This window comes from Borostomias antarcticus, assembly GCF_949987555.1.
Source record: "Borostomias antarcticus genome assembly, chromosome: 2".
Taxonomy (NCBI): Eukaryota; Metazoa; Chordata; class Actinopteri; order Stomiiformes; family Stomiidae; genus Borostomias; species Borostomias antarcticus.
The window spans coordinates 13582371-13605531 of record NC_140235.1 but is presented as its reverse complement, the minus strand read 5'-3'; the positions used below and the strand labels follow the sequence as shown (position 1 = coordinate 13605531).

The window sequence follows — 23161 nt, the reverse complement described above, 5'->3', positions numbered from 1 at the left end:
ACGGGAAACCCCCTCTATATGATGTCATGGGCGTTGCTATGACGACCAAGTACATTTAGGGGAATACTATTTTGCGATGGAAAGCGCAGTGAAAAAAGTAAAGCAAATCAAGTCAAATCAAGTGGAATCAAGTTGACCCGGTACCGTGCCATGGAAAGACGCCGTATAAGGCGCAAGTTTGCACCTCGCCCGAGTGCAGTCTAGTTCTCTAACGTGAATACCTACCCAGTACGTTAAGATAAGGGTTAAGGGTCAGACTGAATGTACAGTGCCACTGCGGTCTGTCTGGGTGTATAACCTAGTGCCAGCTATTGATATCCCTCCAACAGGTGCTGGTGATGCCAGTAAAAGGGACTGGGGTAGGGTGTCCCCGGGGCCTGTTATAGCCACGCTCCCAAGCCTTTCTGGAGCTGCGGTTGTATGTGGAGACGAGTTATTCCTAACTATGTATCCCCCTTGTTCTTTCAGGATTTGATTAAGGACCTGAAGTCAGAGCTGTCTGGGAACTTTGAGAACTTGGTGCTGGCCATGCTGAAGACCCCGGCCCAGTTTGACGCATATGAGCTCTACAGCGCCATCAAGGTCTGTTTTGCTCCCAATCAGCCCGAGCCATTTATCACTGGTACTCATGATCATACTGAAACCAATCATAGCTGCATGTTGATCTGGCTGGCTGGGATGTGCCTTGGTCCCCTCACAGGGAGCAGGAACTGATGAGGCCTGCCTGATAGAGATCCTATCATCTCGCACCAATGCTGAGATCAAAGAGATCAACCAGGTCTTCAAAACTGGTGAGTTCCCAGTACATAACCAGAGTGAGCCAGTCTCTCTGTCTCCTCTCTGTCCTCTCTCTCTCTCTCTCTCTGTCTCTCTCTCTCTCTCTCTCTCACACACATTACCATGTATGTTTATGTAATGTTATGTAATATTCAGAGTATAAGAAGACCCTGGAGGACGCCATCAGTGGGGACACCTCAGGACACTTCCGCAGGCTGCTGATCTCCCTGGCACAGGTACAGTCCAGTCTATGGACAGTATTTTTCTTTTTTAATTCATATTTGTATTGTGTAAGCGGGACTCAAAGGGACTCCCTGCATGCATAAAGGTTAAATAAATACAAATAATACTTTCATCATAATCATGCTATTATAAATGTTGGTGTTTGTGACTGCAGGGTAATCGAGATGAGAGAGAGACAGTGGACATTTCTATGGCCAAGCAAGATGCCCAGGTAATTTTACACCTTTCTTCAATAATTAGGCATACTATTTTAGTTAGTGTGTATACTACCCTACTTGTTGCTCATCAAAACCTTTCTTTGCGTTTGTGCACCTTCTTTCTGCAGTCTCTCTATGCTGCAGGGGAGAATAAACTGGGGACTGATGAGTCCAAATTCAACGCCATCCTATGTGCCAGGAGCAAAGCCCACCTCCGAGCAGGTTAGTAGTAGTAGTAGTAGTAGTAGTAGTAGTAGTAGTAGTAGTAGTAGTGGTAGTAGTGGTAGTGGTAGTAGTAGTAGTAGTAGTAGTGGTAGTGGTAGTGGTAGTAGTGGTAGTGGTAGTAGTAGTGGTAGTAGTAGTGGTAGTAGCAGTAGTAGTAGTAGTGGTAGTAGTAGTGGTAGTAGTAGTAGTGGTAGTAGTAGTAGTGGTAGTAGTAGTAGTAGTAGTGATAGTAGTAGTAGTAGTAGCAGTAGTGTATACAGTAGTAGTAGTAGTAGCAGTAGTAGTAGTAGTGGTAGTAGTAGTAGTAGTAGTAGTGATAGTAGTAGTAGTAGTAATAGTAGTAGTGGTAGTGGTAGTAGTAGTAGTAGTAGCAGTAGTGTATACAGTAGTAGTAGTAGTAGTGGTGGTGGTAGTAGTAGTAGTAGTAGCAGTAGTAGCAGAAGTGTATACAGTAGTAGTAGTAGTAGTAGAATTAGTGGTAGTATATAGTAGTAGTAGTATAGTATAGGTATTTCATTGATCTCTGGGGGGAATAGGGTAGGGTGGAAGGCACGATGTAAGACATACTAAATATTCTCTTAGACAATACTGCATTTGGCCACTCAGAGAAAACCAGATCAAACAACGCGATGCGATGATGACCATGACAACGTGTCTGTGTTTGTTTGTGTAGTTTTCCATGAGTACCAGCAGATGTGTGGGAGAGACATAGAGAAGAGCATCGGGAGAGAGATGTCTGGAGACCTAGAGGGAGGCATGCTGGCAGTGGGTAAGAGGTCACCTCACACACACACACACACACACACACACACACACACACACACACACACACACACAGGATTCCAGATTCTGATCTCAGATTCAGATCTTTATTTGTCACATGTAAACGTACTGTACAGTGTACAACCACAGTGACACGTTACTGTCGGCTCCGTGATGTGGTCAAAAGCTACAGGTAATTACAACACACAAGTTACCAACTACACAAAAAGGTACAATATAAGCTAAAGCGAAGATAAGGTGCCAGGGTGGATGTGCTCTGTGCGTTTGAACATGCTATATGGATGTGTTCTGTGCATTTGAACATGCTACTGTATATGGATGTTCTCTGTGCGTTTGAACATGCTATAGCTACAGGTATGGAGAAGTGAGATATGCTGTTGTCTGTGTTTACATTGCGTTTGGGTTTCCACACCCATACAGGAATTCCCTGTGTCACACCCATGTATACAGTGTTGTATAGACATATGTAGTCTAACTTACGTACAATGTCTCCTCCCTGTCTATTTTTAACTTGCCTACAATAGCTTATCTCTTTTGTTGAAAGGTGTTGTAGCAACAAAGGTTCTGTGTATAATTTCTTTTTTTAAAATTTTTTCCCTACTTTGCTGTCATTGCTCAGGGTTATGGTACAGTAACATTTTTAGTTTCTTCTGGTTAGATGCATTTCTTGATTATATACTGGACATGTCTGTGTATAAAGAGAAAACTTCTCTCGATATACACGTCAGAGTGCTGTGGTGTGTGGTGTGTTTTCTTCATTACGCATGGTACTTCTTTCCACTGGAGACAGTTGTCGTGTTTATTCATTTATTTCACTTACCGTACATCTCCTGGCTTTGGAACACGTTTACATTTTCTTTACTGTTGCCTGTGAAATCACATTCATACATTCTCTGCTGGCTGTCTCCATGACATTCACTAAACAGTACGTGTGATATTGATACACTGTACGTGTGATATTGATACCGTGGGTGTGTAATATGGATACCATGTGTGTAATATTGATTGTGTGTAATATTGATACCATGTGTATAATATTGATAGTGTGTGTAATATTGAGTGAGACCTCTCCTCTTCAAACTGATATGCTGCGTTTATGTTGGATGTTCCAGTCCAGTCCCCTCCCTCCATTTACTGGTGTGATTGTGAGGCGCTGCAGGGCGGTTATTCACTCCTCTCAGGTGTAGTAAAACTGTGTTGTCTCTTCCCTGTTCCAGTGAAGTGTATTAAGAACACCCCGGTCTACTTCGCTGGGAGACTGAACAAGGCCATGAAGGTGAGACACACCCCTGACCACTGAGCCAGATAATCACCTAGCCATTCTGCACCATGCCATTTGATAGCATAATTAGAATGTGCTCCGTTTGTGATATGAGCTCTGACCCAACTGTGTGTGTGTGTGTGTGTGTGTGTGTGCGTGTGTGTGTGTGTGTGTGTGTGTGTGTGTTTTTCTCAGGGTGCTGGGACCAAGGACAGAACCCTTATTCGGGTCATGGTCACTCGTTCTGAAGTTGATATGCTGGACATCCGCCAAGCATACGTGCAGAAGTACGGCAAGTCACTGTACACGGACATCTCTGTGAGTATCTTGTTATCCCTCACTCTCAATACACACATCATAGTTTCTTGAACCCTTATGTTACCCTTGCGTAATCTCAAAGACAGATTTTTACATTATTTTATTTGATTGATAAGTTAACGACAAGGATCCATAATATGGTGTTGTGCTGTGTCGGCGGTGACAGGGAGACACGTCCGGGGACTATAAGAAGCTCCTGCTGAAGCTGTGTGGAGGCAGCGACTGAGGGGTCGGGAGGGGTGACCAGAGGACCCGGTGGAGGAGTGACGGGCAGATCCGGAAGATGCCAGCTGAACCCGCGGAAGTAGTGGCCTCCTGACCGCGTGCTGCCTCCGTCTCACATGCTTATAACATGTATTCCTGTTCACCAACTGACCTGCTGTTTCTATCTATGCATCACAATCAATTAGCATTATCGCATGCCAATCCGCTCACCGTCCTCAATGCGACTTGTATCACGTGCTGTGAGCACCTCACATTATCCGTTGCTTTTACATACATTTTTTATGAGCACTTAAAAAGCGTATTTTTTCAATAGTGTTGTACCGTGATGGATATTCAAGTTACTCAAGATTTGGAATTGAAGAGGTATATATTTTATAAATGAAAAAAATATTTGATTCTTTAGCCTGTACCACTATATATTCATATCTGACAAAAGAAATATGTCACTTATCAGCACTAGTATAACATCTTAATTAGATTATTCTAAGTAATCAATAATTAGCAGCTAAAAACCAAAGTGGTCAGTTTATATTTTGGTTCATGTAGAGTACCTGTATATTTACATATTTACATTGTGTTGTTATGTTTACATTATTCATCTTTTGTCCTGTTTATGCTGTTAGCTTTTGTTTTAGTATTGGCCCCTATAACTCATAAGTAAACCTTACTGTGTTACATTTCAGTAAACAGGCAGTGCTCTGATGATCCTTATATAAAATAACACTGAGATTCTCCTCTGTTGTTCTCTTTGATGATGGAATCAGTAAAACATATCTGTACCATACTGGATGTTTTACTTCATGCTTCCTGTTCTTGCTTCAGCTACTGTTAAGATGACTCTGGGCCCTGTAGCCTACAATCCAATTCAATCAGAGGTGTGCAGAAGTGCACTTCTTGTGATTTCTAAGCTAGTCAACAAACAGGGATCAGTGGAGTTTGAAGCAGGCACCATAATATGAACGTCACAGTTACACTGTATATCCTATCCTTGCAATGGCGCTAAAGTCATTGTCACCTCTAGGGGGCAGTGATGCCTTGTTTTTGTAGAATTGAACAGTACTCGCTGTCTACACATGGGGGTAGACTCATGGAGGGTACTGTTGAAAGTCTACTGTAGCTGTTGATGAGAAGCTAGCTACTTTTGAGCTGTATGAAAACGATTAACAGTATATATGTTAATTTAATGTCTCAGAATTGTGACAAGTGTTTAATTTTATTCATAGATGTATTCATAACAGCCCCATACACTCAAATCTAGCCATTCCAATTGATGTGGGCTACAATAGCCTACCCAAGTGATAGGGAACACATACGTCATGCTCACATAAAGCTTCCTTCATAGTCAATTTCAATGTTCTGATGTTCTGTTTAAATTAACAGTTACATATTTCACCAATATAGAAACGTCATTTGTGTTTCCCTACAGTAAGTTATTAAGAAAGATCTGCCTGTGGTGCTGCATGAGCTTTTATTGCCATGTTAGACTCCGTTTGTTCCACTTATGTTGTTGCACACACACACGACAGCAAGTGTTTCACTGGTCTGGTGGGTATGGTAGCACTGATGGATGCCTCTGGGGGAAGACTGTGTGTGTGTTTGTGTGTGTGTGTGTGTAGGGAGGGGGCTCTGAGATAGATTGACAGGGTCCATAAAGCTGCCTGGGCCCCATTAAACATGTCCCGCCTGTTCGCTGCCCTTCTTGTAGAGGCCTGGGGGACCCTGCTGCAGCTTATCAAGGGAGGACAGCCATGTTGGGGGAAATCACTTAATTATATCACTATCATTATTGAGGATTGGCTGCCTGGGGATGCCTGGGGGCTTGGTTTTAATGGAGCAATACATTGAAATGTTAATTTAAGTTTTTTTTTAAGCATTAAAAATGTTCTTGTCAAAGCTTCCCATTGAATACCATTTCAACCATAATGTGACGACATTCTCTTGTCCATTTGATCATCCGTCAGACCATGAGATTCCCCATCTCATTTGGATTCGAGCCACTGCATCAGTACCAGGTGTCTACATGGGCCTGGTTGAAGGTTGACCAGTGGCTGTGCCTGCCTGTGAGCCCCCCCCCCCCACACACACACACACACACACACACCGCACCCCCCCGAGCATAGAAGCGATTTACAAACCAAGGATTTGGATCACAAATTGCATGGTTTATGTATAATGAAATGTATTAATCCGATGGGAAGTGCTCAACCTGTACTGAACTCTCCATCCTGCTGTGTTATGGAGAAATAAGGCCTTATGACTGGAAGGTTTGTCATAAGGGACATTTGAGGACGTTTTAAGTGTGCTTATAATAGCGAGTGTGTGTTTAAAGTGGCACCCAGCATGGCCATATGATTACTGCTTACACCAGCCTGTTAGTTACATCCTTTTAAGGTGTGCCATACTGTTTCTAACTCTCAACTAGAATGGCTCATTCAAGGCCTTTAAATAACATCAATGTCATAATGAGATATAGGAATAAAACATAAAACCATTACAAAGAAGTAATCACCCATTTTTATGGCATGTGAAAGTGCTCTACCTGCTGTGTCAGACTGCTTGTAATAAAGCAAACACAATCCCTCTCTGGTCCAGGCTGTCAAATAAACTATTCAACTGAATGGCCTGAGAGCATCTCTCAGTTATGTGAGCATATGGCGCTGGTGAGCCTGAGATTAATTATTATACAGTGAGTACACCTCATGGAAAGAGCACTATGCCTTCATGAAAGATCTGCAAAGGGCTGTCCTCATCACCAGGGCCCAGACAGACATCCTCCCTGTCCTCATCACCAGGGCCCAGACAGACATCCTCCCTGTCCTCATCACCAGGGCCCAGACAGACATCCTCCCTGTCCTCATCACCAGGGCCCAGACAGACAGCCTCCCTGTCCTCATCACCAGGGCCCAGACAGACAGCCTCCCTGTCCTCATCACCAGGGCCCAGACAGACATCCTCCCTGTCCTCATCACCAGGGCCCAGACAGACATCCTCCCTGTCCTCATCACCAGGGCCCAGACAGACAGCCTCCCTGTCCTCATCACCAGGGCCCAGACAGACAGCCTCCCTGTCCTCATCACCAGGGCCCAGACAGACATCCTCCCTGTCCTCATCACCAGGGCCCAGACAGACAGCCTCCCTGTCCTCATCACCAGGGCCCAGACAGACATCCTCCCTGTCCTCATCACCAGGGCCCAGACAGACAGCCTCCCTGTCCTCATCACCAGGGCCCAGACAGACAGCCTCCCTGTCCTCATCACCAGGGCCCAGACAGACAGCCTCCCTGTCCTCATCACCAGGGCCCAGACAGACAGCCTCCCTGTCCTCATCACCAGGGCCCAGACAGACAGCCTCTCTGTCCCTGTGAAAACGTGAGCGTACAGAGAAGCCCTCTCTCTTGACATGAATTAATTGTATGACATTTTTCATGTAACGAGGAGGCAAGGCACAAGCCAGGCAGAGCAGCCCCGAGCAGTGAGCGATGTCAGGGTGTCACTATGGAGATGTGGAGTAAGCATGAGTGAGGTAGACTACCGATCGGAGAGGCTCTCTGCCTCTGTGTTGGTTGAGCTGGGGGCTGGGTAAGGAGTAGGCTATCCTACGCCCATCGCCCATCATCCTGTACCTTACCTTCTCACTGACTGCGCTATTTCATCCTCTTTGACACCAACTTGATCTTCTTCATATCCTTCATCTCCCTTATCTGAATAGCATTTTTTTTTTTAAGAAAAAGATAAGGGGAAAAAAGACTAGACAGATATTTTGAATGCACACACACGCTGGTCTACATTAAGGCAGTAACAAAATATGATTTCAGAAATTATATTACCATCTGTAATCACAAAGATTGTGCCTTTTACAATGCAATGTTACAATGTTTCTGCTGACAACATTCTGGGTATAGATCTACTCTGCTGTGTATCCACTATATATCCATCATTACAACAAAATGTTTCATGCAAACGTATCCATTCTCATTTTTCGACGTACTACGGGGCGGTGCTTGCACGCCCATTGAACAACTGGGCGTTTCTTTCCCAATACACGCCCCGTTTTACCTTACATGGTCATTGTATGGAAAGTTGATTGACAGTAGGCAGCAGCTGCTGGACTGCCTGGGTATGGCGGAGGATATGCTGTAAGTGAGGGACGCGTCGGCGACAGAGTTACGATAGTTTTCGTAGCAGTTAAAAAAACATAGTGCCGTATAAATGACTAATTGGAAAAAGCATACATGTTCGGGTAGGTTTTCGAAGGAAATAAACGAGAAATGAACGGGGTTACCAGACGTAAGTAAGCTGGAAAAATGCAGCGCTGTTTAGTGCAGTCAACAGCCTTAGGCAACAAATATGGCTTCTTGTACCTTTTTCTATTTGCTATAAAAACTGGTGTCCCATGCCATCCAATGACATGGTTATTCTGCCGAAATCCTACAAGTGAAGTAATTCCCTTGTTCGCATATCGGGGGTCGTTCTGAGAAGTGGACCGGAGTAAACAAAACAGCCTGTCAGTGGTTAGCTCGTCAGCTACGGAACTACAGAGAATAGCAATGGAGCCAAAGCATAAAGAGTTGTTAGACCAGTGCCACCAGAACTTACTGGAGTCCATCACAGACGCGGACCGGCTGATAGAGTTGCTGATAGTGTCCGGTACCCTGAGCCAGCTCGATCGGTTCGAATTAGACCAAAACTGCTCGTCCAGCGCGGAGAAAGTGGACCAGCTTTTGAAGATGCTGATGAGCAAGGAGAGCGACCATTTCCTAGACCTGTGTGTGGCCTTGGAAAAGGCGTACCCCGACCTGTATTCTGCCCTGTTTTCCAACGGTGGCGGACCAGTGGACCACTCTTCTGGTAAGATATCACGCATTCTCCTACAATAGCCTACCCCATGAATATTTCGCGATGAGACGACTGAGAGGGAGCACACGCGCCCATGGCCTGGACCTGGCTGGGTGGTCCCGCTCCCTCCCTGTGCCACAGCGCCGTGCTAACAACTGGGGGAGCCCCAATTGCACCTCCGTCTACTGTAACCTAATGTGACATGGTATCCTTCTTAATAGATGTTACAGTACAAGGGAGGCACAGTTGGGGTCAACAACTGTGGTATAGGCTACCAACATTTACACCCTACAGAAGATCTGAACAGTGCATGCATTCTTAAGCAATATTAGCTTAGGTTGACATTTATGTGGGATTGTATGATCATAAATTCATGCAATACGTCACACAAGGCCACTGTTCCTATAGGCAGTGCAGCTATAACGGGCAGCACTGGGTGCACACCGGCACATCTGTCCTCTTTACTGATGATCTTCCTGTGTGAAATCACTGTCACAGGTTGGGTTTGAGAAAGCTGCAGGGTTCCCAGTTCACATGTCGAGTCTGCACTCTGAACAAAATATTCCACAGCTTTAAAGTGTGACATTGGTGTGATGTATCACTTTATTTAACAACATTGGAGGTCTGGAATATGTAGATAGTGGGTCGTATGCCCACCTCCCTTTTTCTCTGTAAAGCGCATTGTGTTGCCTCTGGGTATGAAATGCGCTATACAAATTATGCTTTGATTGATTGATTGATTGAACAGTAGGCTATAACATTTACAGACAAGGCACCGGTAATACACATTGATAACACTGTATTTTCTCTGAGAGTCAGTGTACGTCAAACTTTGTAACATTTGATATTATGAACACCATACTGTCAGACTGATGGAGACACATTTGCCATTTTTCCTCTGGAAAAATAATTCACTTTTATCAGAGCCAGTGGAAGAGATTTCATTTGAGTGCCAACCGAAACTAAATGATGATTATTATTAATGAATGGCATTAATATGCAGTTTACATTTATACATATAAACCAAGTGCATTCGCCCCGAGTACGCCTGATGAGAATAGGCTGACTTGTTTCCATGGCAACACGCTTGCTACCGATGTCCTGTTCCATATGGACCTGTGTGTGTGCGCATCCATGCTCACACATTCAGAATATGGACCTGTGTGTGTGCGCGTCCATGCTCACACATCCAGAATATGGCGGCAGTCCATGTTCCCATGTGCAGCCAAAGCCCGGCTGTAGTCCAGGAGGTGCCTGGAGAGCTGGGCCTCTGTGTTGCCATTTGATTGAGTGACCGACTGGAGGAGCAGTCAGAATAAGGCTGACGCACAGAGGGTTGGCCGCACTACTGGTGGTTTGGTCTCCTGCTCTTAAAGATATTTATATATAGATATATGTTTTGGGGGGCATTTCTGCTTTATATGGATAAGACGTTTAAGGACAGACAGGAAAGGTGAGAGAGAGAGAGGGAGAGAGAGAGAGAGAGAGGGAGGGAGAGAGAGAGGCCCGGGCCGCTGCGGTAAGGACCAGCCTTTACACGGTACCCGCCCCAACCTAATGGGCCCTGGGTATACCGCTATCTTGAGTATATTGCTAGCTTGAGTATACTGCTATCTTGAGTATATCACTAGCTTGAGTATACCGCTAGCTTGAGTATATCACTAGCTTGAGTATATCGTTAGCTTGAGTATATCACTAGCTTGAGTATATCACTAGCTTGAGTATATCACTAGCTTGAGTATATCACTAGCTTGAGTATATCCCTAGCTTGAGTATATCACTAGCTTGAGTATATCGTTAGCTTGAGTATACCACTAGCTTGAGTATATCACTAGCTTGAGTATATCACTAGCTTGAGTATATCGTTAGCTTGAGTATATCACTAGCTTGAGTATATCGTTAGCTTGAGTATATCGTTAGCTTGAGTATATCGTTAGCTTGAGTATACCACTAGCTTGAGTATATCGCTAGCTTGAGTATATCACTAGCTTGAGTATATCGTTAGCTTGAGTATACCGCTAGCTTGAGTATATCACTAGCTTGAGTATATCGTTAGCTTGAGTATATCACTAGCTTGAGTATATCACTAGCTTGAGTATATCGCTAGCTTGAGTATATCACTAGCTTGAGTATATCACTAGCTTGAGTATATCGCTAGCTTGAGTATATCACTAGCTTGAGTATATCGTTAGCTTGAGTATACCGCTAACTTGAGTATACCGCTAGCTTGACGGCTGCTACTGCGGAGTACTCTTGTCTCGTCACACAGCCTCAGGCGTGTATTGATTTGTCTTCGTGTAGGCTAGTGTGTAGAGGGGAGGGTGTTGGGAGGATGGATAGCTACAAGGACATGGGTTCAACTCCCACGCAGGCCGCCCTGCCCCCAGATTCTCCACTCACAACCTGAACATTGACACACGTCGACCTCAACCTGCTCCCTCGGTGTCGGGTAGGAGCAGCGGCAGCACCATCGGCCGGCGAGGATTAGCTCTCCTCCTCTCCCCGTTGCAAGCTGTTTCTGGGAGACGCGTGTTATTGCGTTTTATCCCGTGTTGTCCCGTGTTATCGCACGTTCTGCAGCTCTCCGTCTGTGGTTCCATTTGAGAGGAGGTCCTTTTATTTTCTTCAAAAAAACCCATGCTTTTCATTATCTCTAGTGCGGCAATTTAGCTGACGCGATTATTATTGCATTTTACCACACTGGTGAGAGGCTGGAGACAAGCCTCAGAGGCCCTTCAGGCAGAGAGAGGGAGAGGGAGAGGGAGAGGGAGAGGGAGAGGGAGAGAGAGAGAGGGACGGACGGACGGACGGACGATAACCACAGAGCCCTGTGCGTCTGTGTGACAGTGTGATGAGCCTCACTGAGAGCAGCCTGCTCTCTCAAGTCATCCTCACTCGCTGCCTGTCCTCAGCTCTGCTCACTGGCAGCCAGGCTTACAGAACACACTCACACACACACACACACACACTTAGAGCAGTGGAGGAGGAGCAGGGATAGTTCAAAGCAACCTGGTTTGCCAACCTTGCAGGGAGGGAGCGTAGTTTCATTCGTCATACTGTCAGTACACTGACCTTGTTTTGCAGTATTTCTTTGGCAAATATTGTTTTGTATTTTGCTGATCATTACGTTTATCAAAGTCAGTGTGATGAACACTGTTGGAACAGTCTCGAGAGCGTGCTAAAATGAATTCATCCACACTCGCGCTGAAGTAGGAATCATATCAATTTCATGCGTAAAATGGCTCTCTTCCCCTGCAGTGCCTTGGTGCTGCTCTACCCACAGAGAAGATGCATACTGTAGCACCTCCCCTCCCTGCCGACCGTGACATTGATTTAAACGCACCCAGAGAGGTCCCTGACAGGAGGCAGCGCCCACGTCTTCTGCTAGTCTCTCTCTTTCACACACACCTACACTCACACACACACACACAAGCACACTCTCTCTCGCTGTCTCTTCGGGTTTCTCCTCCATGTCAGTAAGCGGAGGGACTGGCTAGAGAGACAGAGGAGAAAGACAGAGAGAGAGAGAGAGAGGAAGGGGGGGGGACAACAGGGCTTTTGTTTATAAGTTGAGCAGACCCAAAGTGCCCAGTCAGCAGCTTGTGTGAGTGTGTGCTTGTGCGTGTGAACTGTGTGTGCTTGAGTGAGTGCGTGTGTGAGTGCGTGTGTGAGTGCGTGTGTGAGTGTGTGTGAGAATGTGTGTGAGTGGTGTGTGTGCGTGTGCGTGCGTGCGTGCATGTGTGTGTACATGTAGAGAAAGCCCAGGACCAGTTGATAAACCATGAGGACAGACAAACAGACAGACAGGATGAGCGATGCCCTGACGCTGTCCCTCCCTCCCACTGCCAATCTCTCCCAGTCCTGCTGTCTCTCATCTCCTCTGTCTCTCTCCATCTCTCCATCTCTCTCTCCCTCCCTCCCTCTCTCTCTGTCTCTCTCTCTCTCTCTCTCTCTCTCTCTCCATCTCTCTCTCCCTCCCTTCCTCTCTCTCGCTCCATCTCTCTCTCTTGCCTCCCTCTTTCCTTCTGTCTCTGTGTTCCTGTAGATTCTCAGTGTGTCCACTGTTCCCCCAGCATATGTGCTGGATGTAACTGAAGACGGCCTCTATTTCATACTACATGTCAAATAGCGTTTTATTGGCTGGGCGGTAGCGCCCCGAATAACAGGCTTGGCCGGAGATCAGTCAGGGACAGCCAGAGATGCGTCTGATTGGTCGATAGGCTGGATTTGGAGTGAAGACCAAGAGTCTAGGATGTTTGTGCGAGTTGTAACTCTCTTTGTTAAAGGTGTAGTTGTTGCTAATGTAGGTCAATAAACCCATCTGATCAACCCTGCATTGGCCTAATGAGACTATTGACCTGTGTGCTCTGTCAGGGTCACTGTCCCTGTTCACTCTATAGATCTCTTAAGAGCCTGTTTGTGGCGTGTGAACGCGCCACACTCCCCCCCCCCCCCCCCCCCCGTGAACAGCTGACGCTGGCTTTAGGAAGCAGGGAAATGCGAAGGGATGTGCTCGATTACAGTGACACATCATGATACATTTCTGTCATTTGTAAATTGTGTACGTACGCGTGTATCACTTACCTGTGATTGAGCACATCACGGAGCCGGCAGCAGCGTTTCACTGTGAGTGAACACTGTACACACATGAAGAATAAAGATGTGAATCTGAAGGGAGTCACGGTCCTCTGTGCATCAGAGAGGGAGATTCTGATCTGCTGTGAATGTTCATCTCCAGCCAGGAAGGCAGAGCAGGAGATCAGAGATTCTATGATGCTGTGTGTGCGTGTGTGTGTGTGTGCAGAGCAGGAGATCAGGGCTTCATTACCATTTACACGTGTTCCTCATGCTTCCTAATGATCGTGTAAGTCAAGTCGAAACGCCGCTAGTGTGGTGAGGTCATGGAAATTAACATCACCCCACCCGCTTCTCTCTCACTCTCTCTCTCCTATTCTCTCACTCTGTCACTCTCCCCTTCTCTCTCTCTCCCCTTCTCTCTCTCTCTCTACTCTTCTCTCTTTCTCTCCTCTCTCTCTCTCTCTCTCTCTACTCCTCTGCTCCTCACCTCCATGTTTTTCTATGCCCTGTCCAGTGATTCCTGATTAGGGTCCTGGCTCCCCCAGGAGAAGCCAGCTGAGACGAGCTGTGCTGACTGGGTGTTGGTCCTGCGAGGCGTGGCCTGCGAACGGCGCTCGGTGGAAGGGCGGTGATGATGTAGGCTCTGCCGTCCGGCGGCCATCTGCAGAGAGGGAACAATCTCTCGTGTGTCCGCTGTTCATAGAGAAGCGAATGGGATTCTAGAGAGAGCCTGCGACTTTGGTCACATTTTGAGAGCTATTGCCGTCTTCCGCCTTTTGTGCTGTTTAACCTCAATATCTCGACCCTTGACCTGAGTACGTGCCGAAAGCACTTCTGCTGAGATTTCCCTCTTTATGTAGAGGGCCACGGTGTGGCCTGATAATAGGCTGCGCTGTTTGCAACCGGGGGCGCTCTGCTGCTCGGCACGTCGAAACTTTCCTGTCAGGGCGAAGGCTGAGGGCCTCTCCCTGTCTCTCTCTCCCTCTGTCTCTCTCTGTCTCTCTCTCCCTCTGTCTTTGTCTCTCTCTCCCTCTGTCTCTCCCTGTCTCTCTCTCCCTCTGTCTCTCCCTGTCTCTCTCTCCCTCTGTCTCTCCCTGTCTCTCTCTCCCTCTGTCTCTCCCTGTCTCTCTCTCCCTCTGTCTTTGTCTCTGTCTCCCTCTGTCTCTCTCTCCCTCTATCCCTCTCTCTCTCCCTCTGTCTCTCTCTGTCTCTCTCTCCCTCTGTCTTTGTCTCTGTCTCCCTCTGTCTCTCCCTCTGTCTCCCTCTGTCTCTCTCTCCCTCTATCCCTCTCTCTCTCCCTCTGTCTGTCTCTTTCTCCCCCTCCCGCTCTCCCTCTCTCTCTCTCCCTCTGTCCCTCTCTCTCTCACCCTCTCCCTCTCTTCCACCTCTATGCATCTCAGTGTGATAAGCTGCGCCCTTTCCTATTCACAGATCTGAAAGGACTGCTCTCTGTGATTGTTAGATAGAGAGTTAGATAGCAGTGATAGAGATAGAGCAGTGATAAAGAGAGAGCAGTGATAGAGAGAGAGCAGTGATAGAGAGAGAGCAGTGATAGAGAGAGAGCAGTGATGGAGAGAGAGCAGTGATAGAGAGAGAGCAGTGATAGTGTTAGAGAGCAGTGATAGAGAGAGAGCCGTGATAGAGAGAGAGCCGTGATAGAGAGAGAGCAGTGATCGAGAGAGAGCAGTGATGGTGTTAGAGAGCAGTGATAGAGAGAGAGCGGTGATAGAGAGAGAGCGGTGATGGAGAGAGAGCAGTGATGGAGAGAGAGCAGTGATGGAGAGAGAGCAGTGATGGAGAGAGAGCAGTGATGGAGAGAGAGCAGTGATGGAGAGAGAGCAGTGATATAGAGAGCAGTGATAGAGAGAGAGCGGTGATAGAGAGAGAGCAGTGATAGTGAGAGAGCAGTGATAGTGAGAGAGCAGTGATAGAGAGAGAGCAGTGATAGAGAGAGAGCAGTGATAGTGTTAGAGAGCAGTGATAGAGAGAGAGCAGTGATAGAGAGAGAGCAGTGATAGAGAGAGAGAGCAGTGATAGTGTTAGAGAGCAGTGATAGAGAGAGAGCAGTGATGGAGATAGAGCGGTGATGGAGAGAGAGCGGTGATGGAGAGAGAGCAGTGATGGAGAGAGAGCAGTGATGGAGAGAGAGCAGTGATGGAGAGAGAGCAGTGATAGTGAGAGAGCAGTGATAGAGAGAGAGCAGTGATGGAGAGAGAGCAGTGATGGAGAGAGAGCAGTGATGGAGAGAGAGCAGTGATAGTGAGAGAGCAGTGATAGTGAGAGAGCAGTGATAGTGAGAGAGCAGTGATAGAGAGAGAGCAGTGATGGAGAGAGAGCAGTGATAGAGAGAGAGCAGTGATAATGTTAGAGAGCAGTGATAAGAGAGAGAACGGTGATGGAGAGAGAGCGGTGATGGAGAGAGAGCAGTGATAGAGAGAGAGCAGTGATAGTGTTAGAGAGCAGTGATGGAGAGAGAGCAGTGATGGAGAGAGAGCAGTGATAGAGAGAGAGCAGTGATAGAGAGAGAGCAGTGATCGAGAGAGAGCAGTGATCGAGAGAGAGCAGTGATAGAGAGAGAGCAGTGATAGAGAGAGCAGTGATAGAGAGAGAGAGCAGTGATAGTGAGAGAGCAGTGATAGAGAGAGAGCAGTGATGGAGAGAGAGCAGTGATGGAGAGAGAGCAGTGATGGAGAGAGAGCAGTGATGGAGAGAGAGCAGTGATAGTGTTAGAGAGCAGTGATGGAGAGAGAGCAGTGATGGAGAGAGAGCAGTGATGGAGAGAGAGCAGTGATAGAGAGAGAGCAGTGATAGAGAGAGAGCAGTGATAGAGAGAGAGCAGTGATGGAGAGAGAGCAGTGATAGAGAGAGAGCAGTGATAGAGAGAGAGCAGTGATAGAGAGAGAGCAGTGATGGAGAGAGAGCAGTGATAGAGGGAGAGCAGTGATAGAGAGAGAGAGCAGTGATAGTGTTAGAGAGCAGTGATGGAGAGAGAGCAGTGATGGAGGGAGAGCAGTGATAGAGAGAGAGAGCAGTGATAGTGTTAGAGAGCAGTGATGGAGAGAGAGCAGTGATGGAGAGAGAGCAGTGATAGTGAGAGAGCAGTGATGGTGTTAGAGAGCAGTGATAGAGGGAGAGCAGTGATAGAGAGAGAGAGCAGTGATGGAGGGAGAGCAGTGATAGAGAGAGAGCAGTGATAGAGAGAGAGCAGTGATAGTGTTAGAGAGCATTGATAGAGGGAGAGCAGTGATAGAGAGAGAGAGCAGTGATGGAGAGAGAGCAGTGATAGAGAGAGAGCAGTGATGGAGGGAGAGCAGTGATAGAGAGAGAGAGAGCAGGCACCCAGGGGCAGATAAGGGTACAGGCTCAGAGCAGGGAGGGAGGAGTCTTCAGTGTGGAGGATGAGGCGTATGTGCGCCCCCGTCTGCGGTCGCTCACAGTCCCGTCTCTGAAACAATGAGAGACTGTGAAGCGACCGCGCCGCGTCTGTTCGTCAGACCCCGCCTCTCACCCAGAAACCGTAACCCACCGCTCCGTAATGAGGATCAGACGGCCATGTTTTATCCAAACTTGGAGGAAATATAATTTCCTGCCCCTCCGAGAGTAAAAAGTCGTCAGGAGCTGTGGAGTCTCCTCCGATGTCACGTTTCTGTTCTGCTCATCCCTCGTTGGCTGAAGACGTCACGTGATCCGTCACGTGATCCGCGCCCGGCGGTGCTCCTTCCCCAGAGCCGTGTACTGTGGTGCCATTTGCCTTGCCCCATGGTCTGATGGGAAATCACGGGCTGGGTGAGGCGAGCAGCAGGCGCTCCAGGCGGCTCCCCTTCTCCAGTCTGTCTGTCAGCGGAGGAGTGAATCATAGGGGCCCCCACGTTTAGCGCACAAACAGCTCTCTCTCCCTTTCTCCCTCTCTCCCTCTCCCTCTCTCTCTCCCTATATCTCCCTCTCCCCCTTTCTCCCTCTCTCTCTCCCTCTCTCCCTCTCCCTCTCCCTGTCTCTCCCTCTCCATCTCTCCCTCTCTCTCTCCCTCTCCATCTCTCCCTCTCTCTCCCTCTCTTTCTCTCCCTCTCCCTCTCTCTCTCCCTATATCTCCCTCTCCCCCTTTCTCCCTCTCTCTCTCCCTCTCTCCCTCTCCCTGTCTCTCCCTCTCTCTCTCCCTCTCCCTCTCCATCTCTCCCTCTCTCTCTCCCTCTCTCCCTCTCCCTGTCTCTCCCTCTCTCTCTCCCTCTCCATCTCCCTCTCTCTCTCTTTCTCCCTCCCTCTCTCCCTCCCTCTCTCTCTCTCTCTCTCTCTCTCTCTCTCTCTCCCCCCCCTCACCCTGTGTGTCACAGTCACCCAGCCTTCTGCTCCCGGGGCTGGTGGTGGTGGTGGCAGCGTTGGGAGGTTGGGGGTGTTGGTGTGGAGGAGGATAGAGCCAGGCAGGCAGGCAGGCAGGCAGGCAGACGAGGTCCCTCCAGGCTGAGTCAAAGAGCAGTCTGTCAGCCCCCGGCTCTGTCCAAACCCCCCCCCTCTATCCACCTTAACCCCCATTGGCACTGCAGAGCTGTAGAAGAACTGGATGGGGTTCCACTGTGACCCTGTGACCAGTCCCCTCTCTTTAAGTCAGTTGTCATGGAGGGAGAGGAGGCGAAGCAGGCAGTCCTGACTCCTCTCCGTCAGCCTGTGGCGTGTTTAGCATCAGGGTGACGCACCAGACGGTAAGTAGAACTGACGGTGTTTAACACAGAATAGCTGACACCAGGAGTGTTCTTTTTGGAATGCAAATGGTGTTCTTTCTCCAACCACCCCCCCCCCCCCCCCTCCCCTCCCCTCCCCCGCCAAAGTATTATTTTCTCCGCATGTGTGTGTGTCACGATCTCAGGATGAAAAGTGTTTGGAAACAGGAGAATCTGATCCCCCAGATGACCACAGATATAAATCATATACGGCTTCATGTTTTTGGAGTTTCATTTTTAGATAAGAAAGCGAGTCTGGGAACTCATGAATTATTTAGTGGCACTTGGCGGCGACGCAGGACTCGTGTCCCCCCCCTCCCCCCCCTCCTCTCCCCTGGCCTCATCCTCCTCACCACGCTGCAGAACTCACGGCTCCTATGGTCCAGGTTCACCATGGCAACGCACGGCAACCCCCCCATCTCCATCCTTCATGGGCAGGAGGAGACGAGAGGAGGAGGGGAGGACATGATCTGGTCTGGAGCACAGCACATGACTGCTGGGGAAACAAGAGGAATGGAGGAGAGGAGGGGAGGAGAAGGAATGAGGAGAGGAGGAGGGAAGGGATGAGGAGAGGAGGAGGGAAGGGATGAGAGCGGATGAGGAGGAGAGGGAGGAGAGGAGGGAAGGGATAAGGGGATGAGAGGGGAGGAGAAGGGATGAGGAGGAGGGGAGTAGAGTAGAGGAGAGAAGGGATGAGGAGGAGGGGAGTAGAGTAGAGGAGGGAAGGGATGAGAGGGGATGAGGAGGAGAGGAGTAGAGGAGGGAAGGGATGAGAGGGGATGAGGAGGAGGGGAGTAGAGGAGGGAAGGGATGAGAGGGGATGAGGAGGAGAGGGAGGAGAGGAGGGAAGGGATGAGGGGAGGAGGAGGAGGGGAGTAGAGGAGGGAAGGGATGAGAGGGGACAAGGAGGAGAGGGAGGAGATGAGGGGAGGGATGAGAGGGGATGAGGAGGGGAGGAGAGCAAAACGGCGGAGCCCCCGAGGCAGATGAAGGGCTCCCCTGTCAGAGCGTGGAGCCAGGCCCGGCGGTAACCCTGCTTACCCTCTATACCACCAGGTCTCCCTCTCTAACACCCCCCTCCGCACATACCACCCCCTCTCCCACCAGCACAAAGGAACAGGCCCACCTTTGGGTCAGAACCCGAGGCCTAGACGCTTCAGCTCGGAGCTTACTGCCGTGAGATCCGCTGATCCTTGATAGAGTTACAGCAGAGTGCAGGCCCGCCTCCCCCAGCCTGTGAATGGAATCCAAACACTCCGAGAGTCCGGTCGGGTCCACGGGATCGCACGGTGCCGGATGAGGTTGCTCGTGGCCTGATGACCGGTCGGCTGGCTGAGGGGTTGTATCCGCGCGCAGCCCTAACGGATGTAGCCTTTATTGACGGCAGTCAGCTTTACAAGTGATGGGCCCCACTGAACGAGCCTAACGCTAAGGCGCGTTGGAAAAGGCCAACGCCGTCGACCCCGGAACCACGAGACGGGTCCGCTATATCGGCCCCGTCCTCATTAGTAGCCTGATGGAGATAACCTGTGTGTGTCCACTCTCTGTGATGCATGTTAGTTGCCCACTTGTGTAGCGATCAGACCATCGAGCACGTAGCTCTTAACTCTCGAGGCGTGTGTTCTGCTTCCGGTGGCGTCTGGGGAGAGCGTCTGTCGGAGCGTGTGGATCCGTGGCGTAACGCCGTGTCAGAGTACCGCTCACGTCTGAGGGAACAATATGAAACCAAAGCTGTGCTCTCTGCTGTCTCCACACGGGAAGGGGTCGAGCTTCAGGGAGTGACAGCACACAATTAAAAACCTGTCCTCTCTCTCTCTCTCTCTCTCACTCTCTCTCTCTCTCTCTCTCTCTCTCTCTCTCTCACTGTACTTCTATCTCTGTCTCTCTCTCATTGCTCCTGCCATCTCTCTCTCTCTGCCCCCCCCCCCCCTCTCTCTCTTTCTCCCTCCCCCCCCTTTGTACTGCCTCCTCCTTTCTACACATCCCCCTTTGTCTGTCTTCTCGGGCTCTCCTCTATCTCCACGTCTACTTCCTCCACTTGAAGCGTCTTCCCTCTTCTCCTCTGTTCTCTCCTCCCCTCCCTCCCTCTCTCCTCAGGGCCAGAGATAGTGTCAGGCTCGCTCAGCTCATAGCTAATTAGGCGTGACCTTGTCAGCTCCACCGGGCTAGAGTGTGGGCTTCAGCCAGCAGGGTGCCAAGGCTTCAGCCAGCAGGGTGCCAAGGCTTCAGCCAGCAGGGTGCCACGGACACCGATGGACAATCTGGAGCCGTTTGAGCTGATCTGTCTGTTCCCCCGTTCCTCCGGCGGTGTGCGAAAATGGCTTCCAGAGGAACGTGAGGATACGTGTGCCGCTTGTTCCCATTTAGAACACTTTATTAGGCCGCACGTTCCACCCAGAAATACCGACACAGCTGTCTGAACGGTGAGAACGGAACCGGCTCTTGTAGACGCCATCTCTAATGAAAGGGCTGTAAAAATGATAAAACAGCAGCGCAAATGACATCACCAGCGCGCTCTCAGTGAAGGGTTAAACTCGTGTTCATATCGTCCCTCATTCTTGGTCTATGGAGTCCGTTATATAAAAGGCCAGCTGTAATAAAACTGAGAACAGGGCTAGCATATGGCGTGTCCCACTGCCCTCTGGGTCTTCAGTACGGGAGCTGTGCTTCCGGTCAGGAGTGTGTACAGTGCTCCTCGCCAGCCTCTCGGGAGACGCTCTCCATCTCCGGGGCCGACGTAAAGAGCGAATGCCGTTTCACAGCGCGTGTCACAGGGAGCGTGCATCAAAGCAGCCCGGCGTCCGTATAGCCGGAGAGCGCGCGAACAGCGCCAGTCAGTGTCCTGATGTAAAACTCAGAAAATGCAGAGAGACAGAGTGCGCAGTTAACTCCCTATAGGAGTGTGAAATATGAGGCACACACTGAAATAGTCATACTCTCTGAACATTCGCCACTCCTCATCTATCATGCATTGATTAAACATGCCAGTTCAGAAGGACTTGATGTATTCAGGCAATGTTTTGTCCTCATTCATCATTTTTAATACCCCTCCCCTCCTCTCTCTCCCTCTCTCTCTCTCTATCCCTCTCTCCTTCCGTCTCCCTCCAGGCTCGACATACAGCGTTCTCTCCACCATGCCCTCTGACTCCGAAAGCAGCAGCTCTCTCAGTAGCGTGGGTGAGTAGCTGCAGTCAGGATGCTGATCATGTTAGCTGCTGTCACTCGTCATCGCACTGGGGACGTGGCCTGTCTTTGCTGTGCACTTGAAGGACTCCAGGGCTGTAACAGACTCACGCTAGCTTGACTGAGCTGCACCGCTCCATAACAGCACAGTGTCAAGTAGCAGCGAGGACGCATGTTTGACCGAACCCTCTTCAGGAGGTCAGGAAGTCGTGTACTCATCATCACTCACTCAAGTACTCATTCTCTCTCTCTCTCTCTCTCTCCCTCTCTCCTTTTCTCTCTCTCTCTCTCTCTCCCTCTCTCTCTCTCTCCCTCTCTCTTTCTCTCTCTCTCTCTGTCTCTCTCCCTTCCTTTCCAGTAGGAAGTTTGCCATGCTCAGTCCTCTTCTCTCTCTCTCTCTCTCTCTCTCTCTCTTTCACACACGCGTACACACAGACACACATACACCAATGCTGCTTCCAGAATTGCTGACAGGGGTCCAGAATGACTCAGCCTGGTTACGTAACCAACGCCCTCCTAAGGGACGAACACGAAGCCAAAGGTGCAGATAATCCCCCGTGTTCCTGTCCCAGTCCTGCGGGGTCCCCGTCCTGCCAGGCTAGCTGTTCTACCGAACGCCCGGAGAACGACCTCATCACTACCCTCTCAAGAGGCTAGCCCAAGCTATTCAACCACAGTGTGCTACACCAGGCTAGCCCAGGCTACTGTAGTCAACCACAGTGTGTTAAGGCTAGCCCAGACTATTCAGCCACCGTGTGTGAAAGCTAGCCCAGGCTATTCTACCATAGCGTTAAGTCTAGCCCAGGCTATTCTACCACAGTGTTAATGCTAGCCCAGGCTATTCTACCACAGTGTTAATGCTAGCCCAGGCTATTCTACCACAGTGTTAAGGCTAGCCCAGGCTATTCTACCATAGCGTTAAGTCTAGCCCAGGCTGTTCTACCATAGTGTTAAGTCTAGCCCAGGCTATTCTACCACAGTGTTAATGCTAGCCCAGGCTATTCTACCACAGTGTTAAGGCTAGCCCAGGCTATTCTACCACAGTGTTAAGTCTAGCCCAGGCTATTCTACCACAGTGTTAAGTCTGGCCCAGGCTGTTCTACCATAGTGTTAATGCTAGCCCAGGCTATTCTACCACAGTGTTAAGGCTAGCCCAGGCTGTTCTACCACAGTGTTAATGCTAGCCCAGGCTATTCTACCACAGTGTTAAGTCTAGCCCAGGCTATTCTACCACAGTGTTAAGGCTAGCCCAGGCTATTCTACCACAGTGTTAAGTCTAGCCCAGGCTATTCTACCACAGTGTTAAGTCTGGCCCAGGCTGTTCTACCATAGTGTTAATGCTAGCCCAGGCTATTCTACCACAGTGTTAAGGCTAGCCCAGGCTGTTCTACCACAGTGTTAATGCTAGCCCAGGCTATTCTACCACAGTGTTAATGCTAGCCCAGGCTATTCTACCACAGTGTTAAGGCTAGCCCAGGCTATTCTACCGCAGTGTGTGAAGGGTAGCTGGAGAGTATCTGCAGTAGGCTCTCTGAACAGGGCTCTGTCTTCATGGTTGAGGAGTCGGGCTGCAGTCTCATTCAGGGCCAACGGAGGAAAGACAAGGAAGCAAATGAAGTGGGCGTGGCCTGGGTATGTCTCTCCTGATCGCCAGATGGGAAGATAGTGTGGGTTATTCATCTTTTGCAATGACCTCAAGTTACTGTTTGGGTTAACTAAATGGCTGTCTGCACAAGTGCTTAGATATTACAGGGCCGTTCCAGAGCTCTGAACCAGACCGAGCCCAAACCAGACAGGACGCTCCAGGAATATGTTATCAAATCT

At 49.1% G+C, this 23161-nt stretch overlaps 2 protein-coding genes across 3 annotated transcripts in view; both read left to right on the top strand.

Annotated features, from left to right (window-relative positions):
• The window catches only part of anxa11a (annexin A11a), a 44391-nt gene extending 39578 nt beyond the window's left edge, over positions 1-4813 (top strand). For both annotated transcript variants that reach the window (XM_084458692.1, XM_084458693.1), the window contains exons 7-15: positions 469-582; positions 701-791; positions 934-1013; positions 1175-1231; positions 1346-1439; positions 2116-2211; positions 3443-3501; positions 3682-3804; positions 3971-4813. In XM_084458692.1, the coding sequence (XP_084314818.1) occupies positions 469-582; positions 701-791; positions 934-1013; positions 1175-1231; positions 1346-1439; positions 2116-2211; positions 3443-3501; positions 3682-3804; positions 3971-4030 (774 nt within the window). In that variant the 3' untranslated portion in view covers positions 4031-4813. The remainder of the gene's footprint in view (positions 1-468; positions 583-700; positions 792-933; positions 1014-1174; positions 1232-1345; positions 1440-2115; positions 2212-3442; positions 3502-3681; positions 3805-3970) is intronic.
• Positions 4814-8190: 3377 nt separating this feature from the next.
• dlg5a (discs, large homolog 5a) overlaps positions 8191-23161 on the top strand; it is a 54304-nt gene continuing 39333 nt past the window's right edge. Inside the window, 2 exon segments of the mRNA XM_084457864.1 lie at positions 8191-8876; positions 21263-21331. Coding sequence (XP_084313990.1) covers positions 8576-8876; positions 21263-21331 — 370 coding nt within the window. The 5' untranslated portion in view covers positions 8191-8575.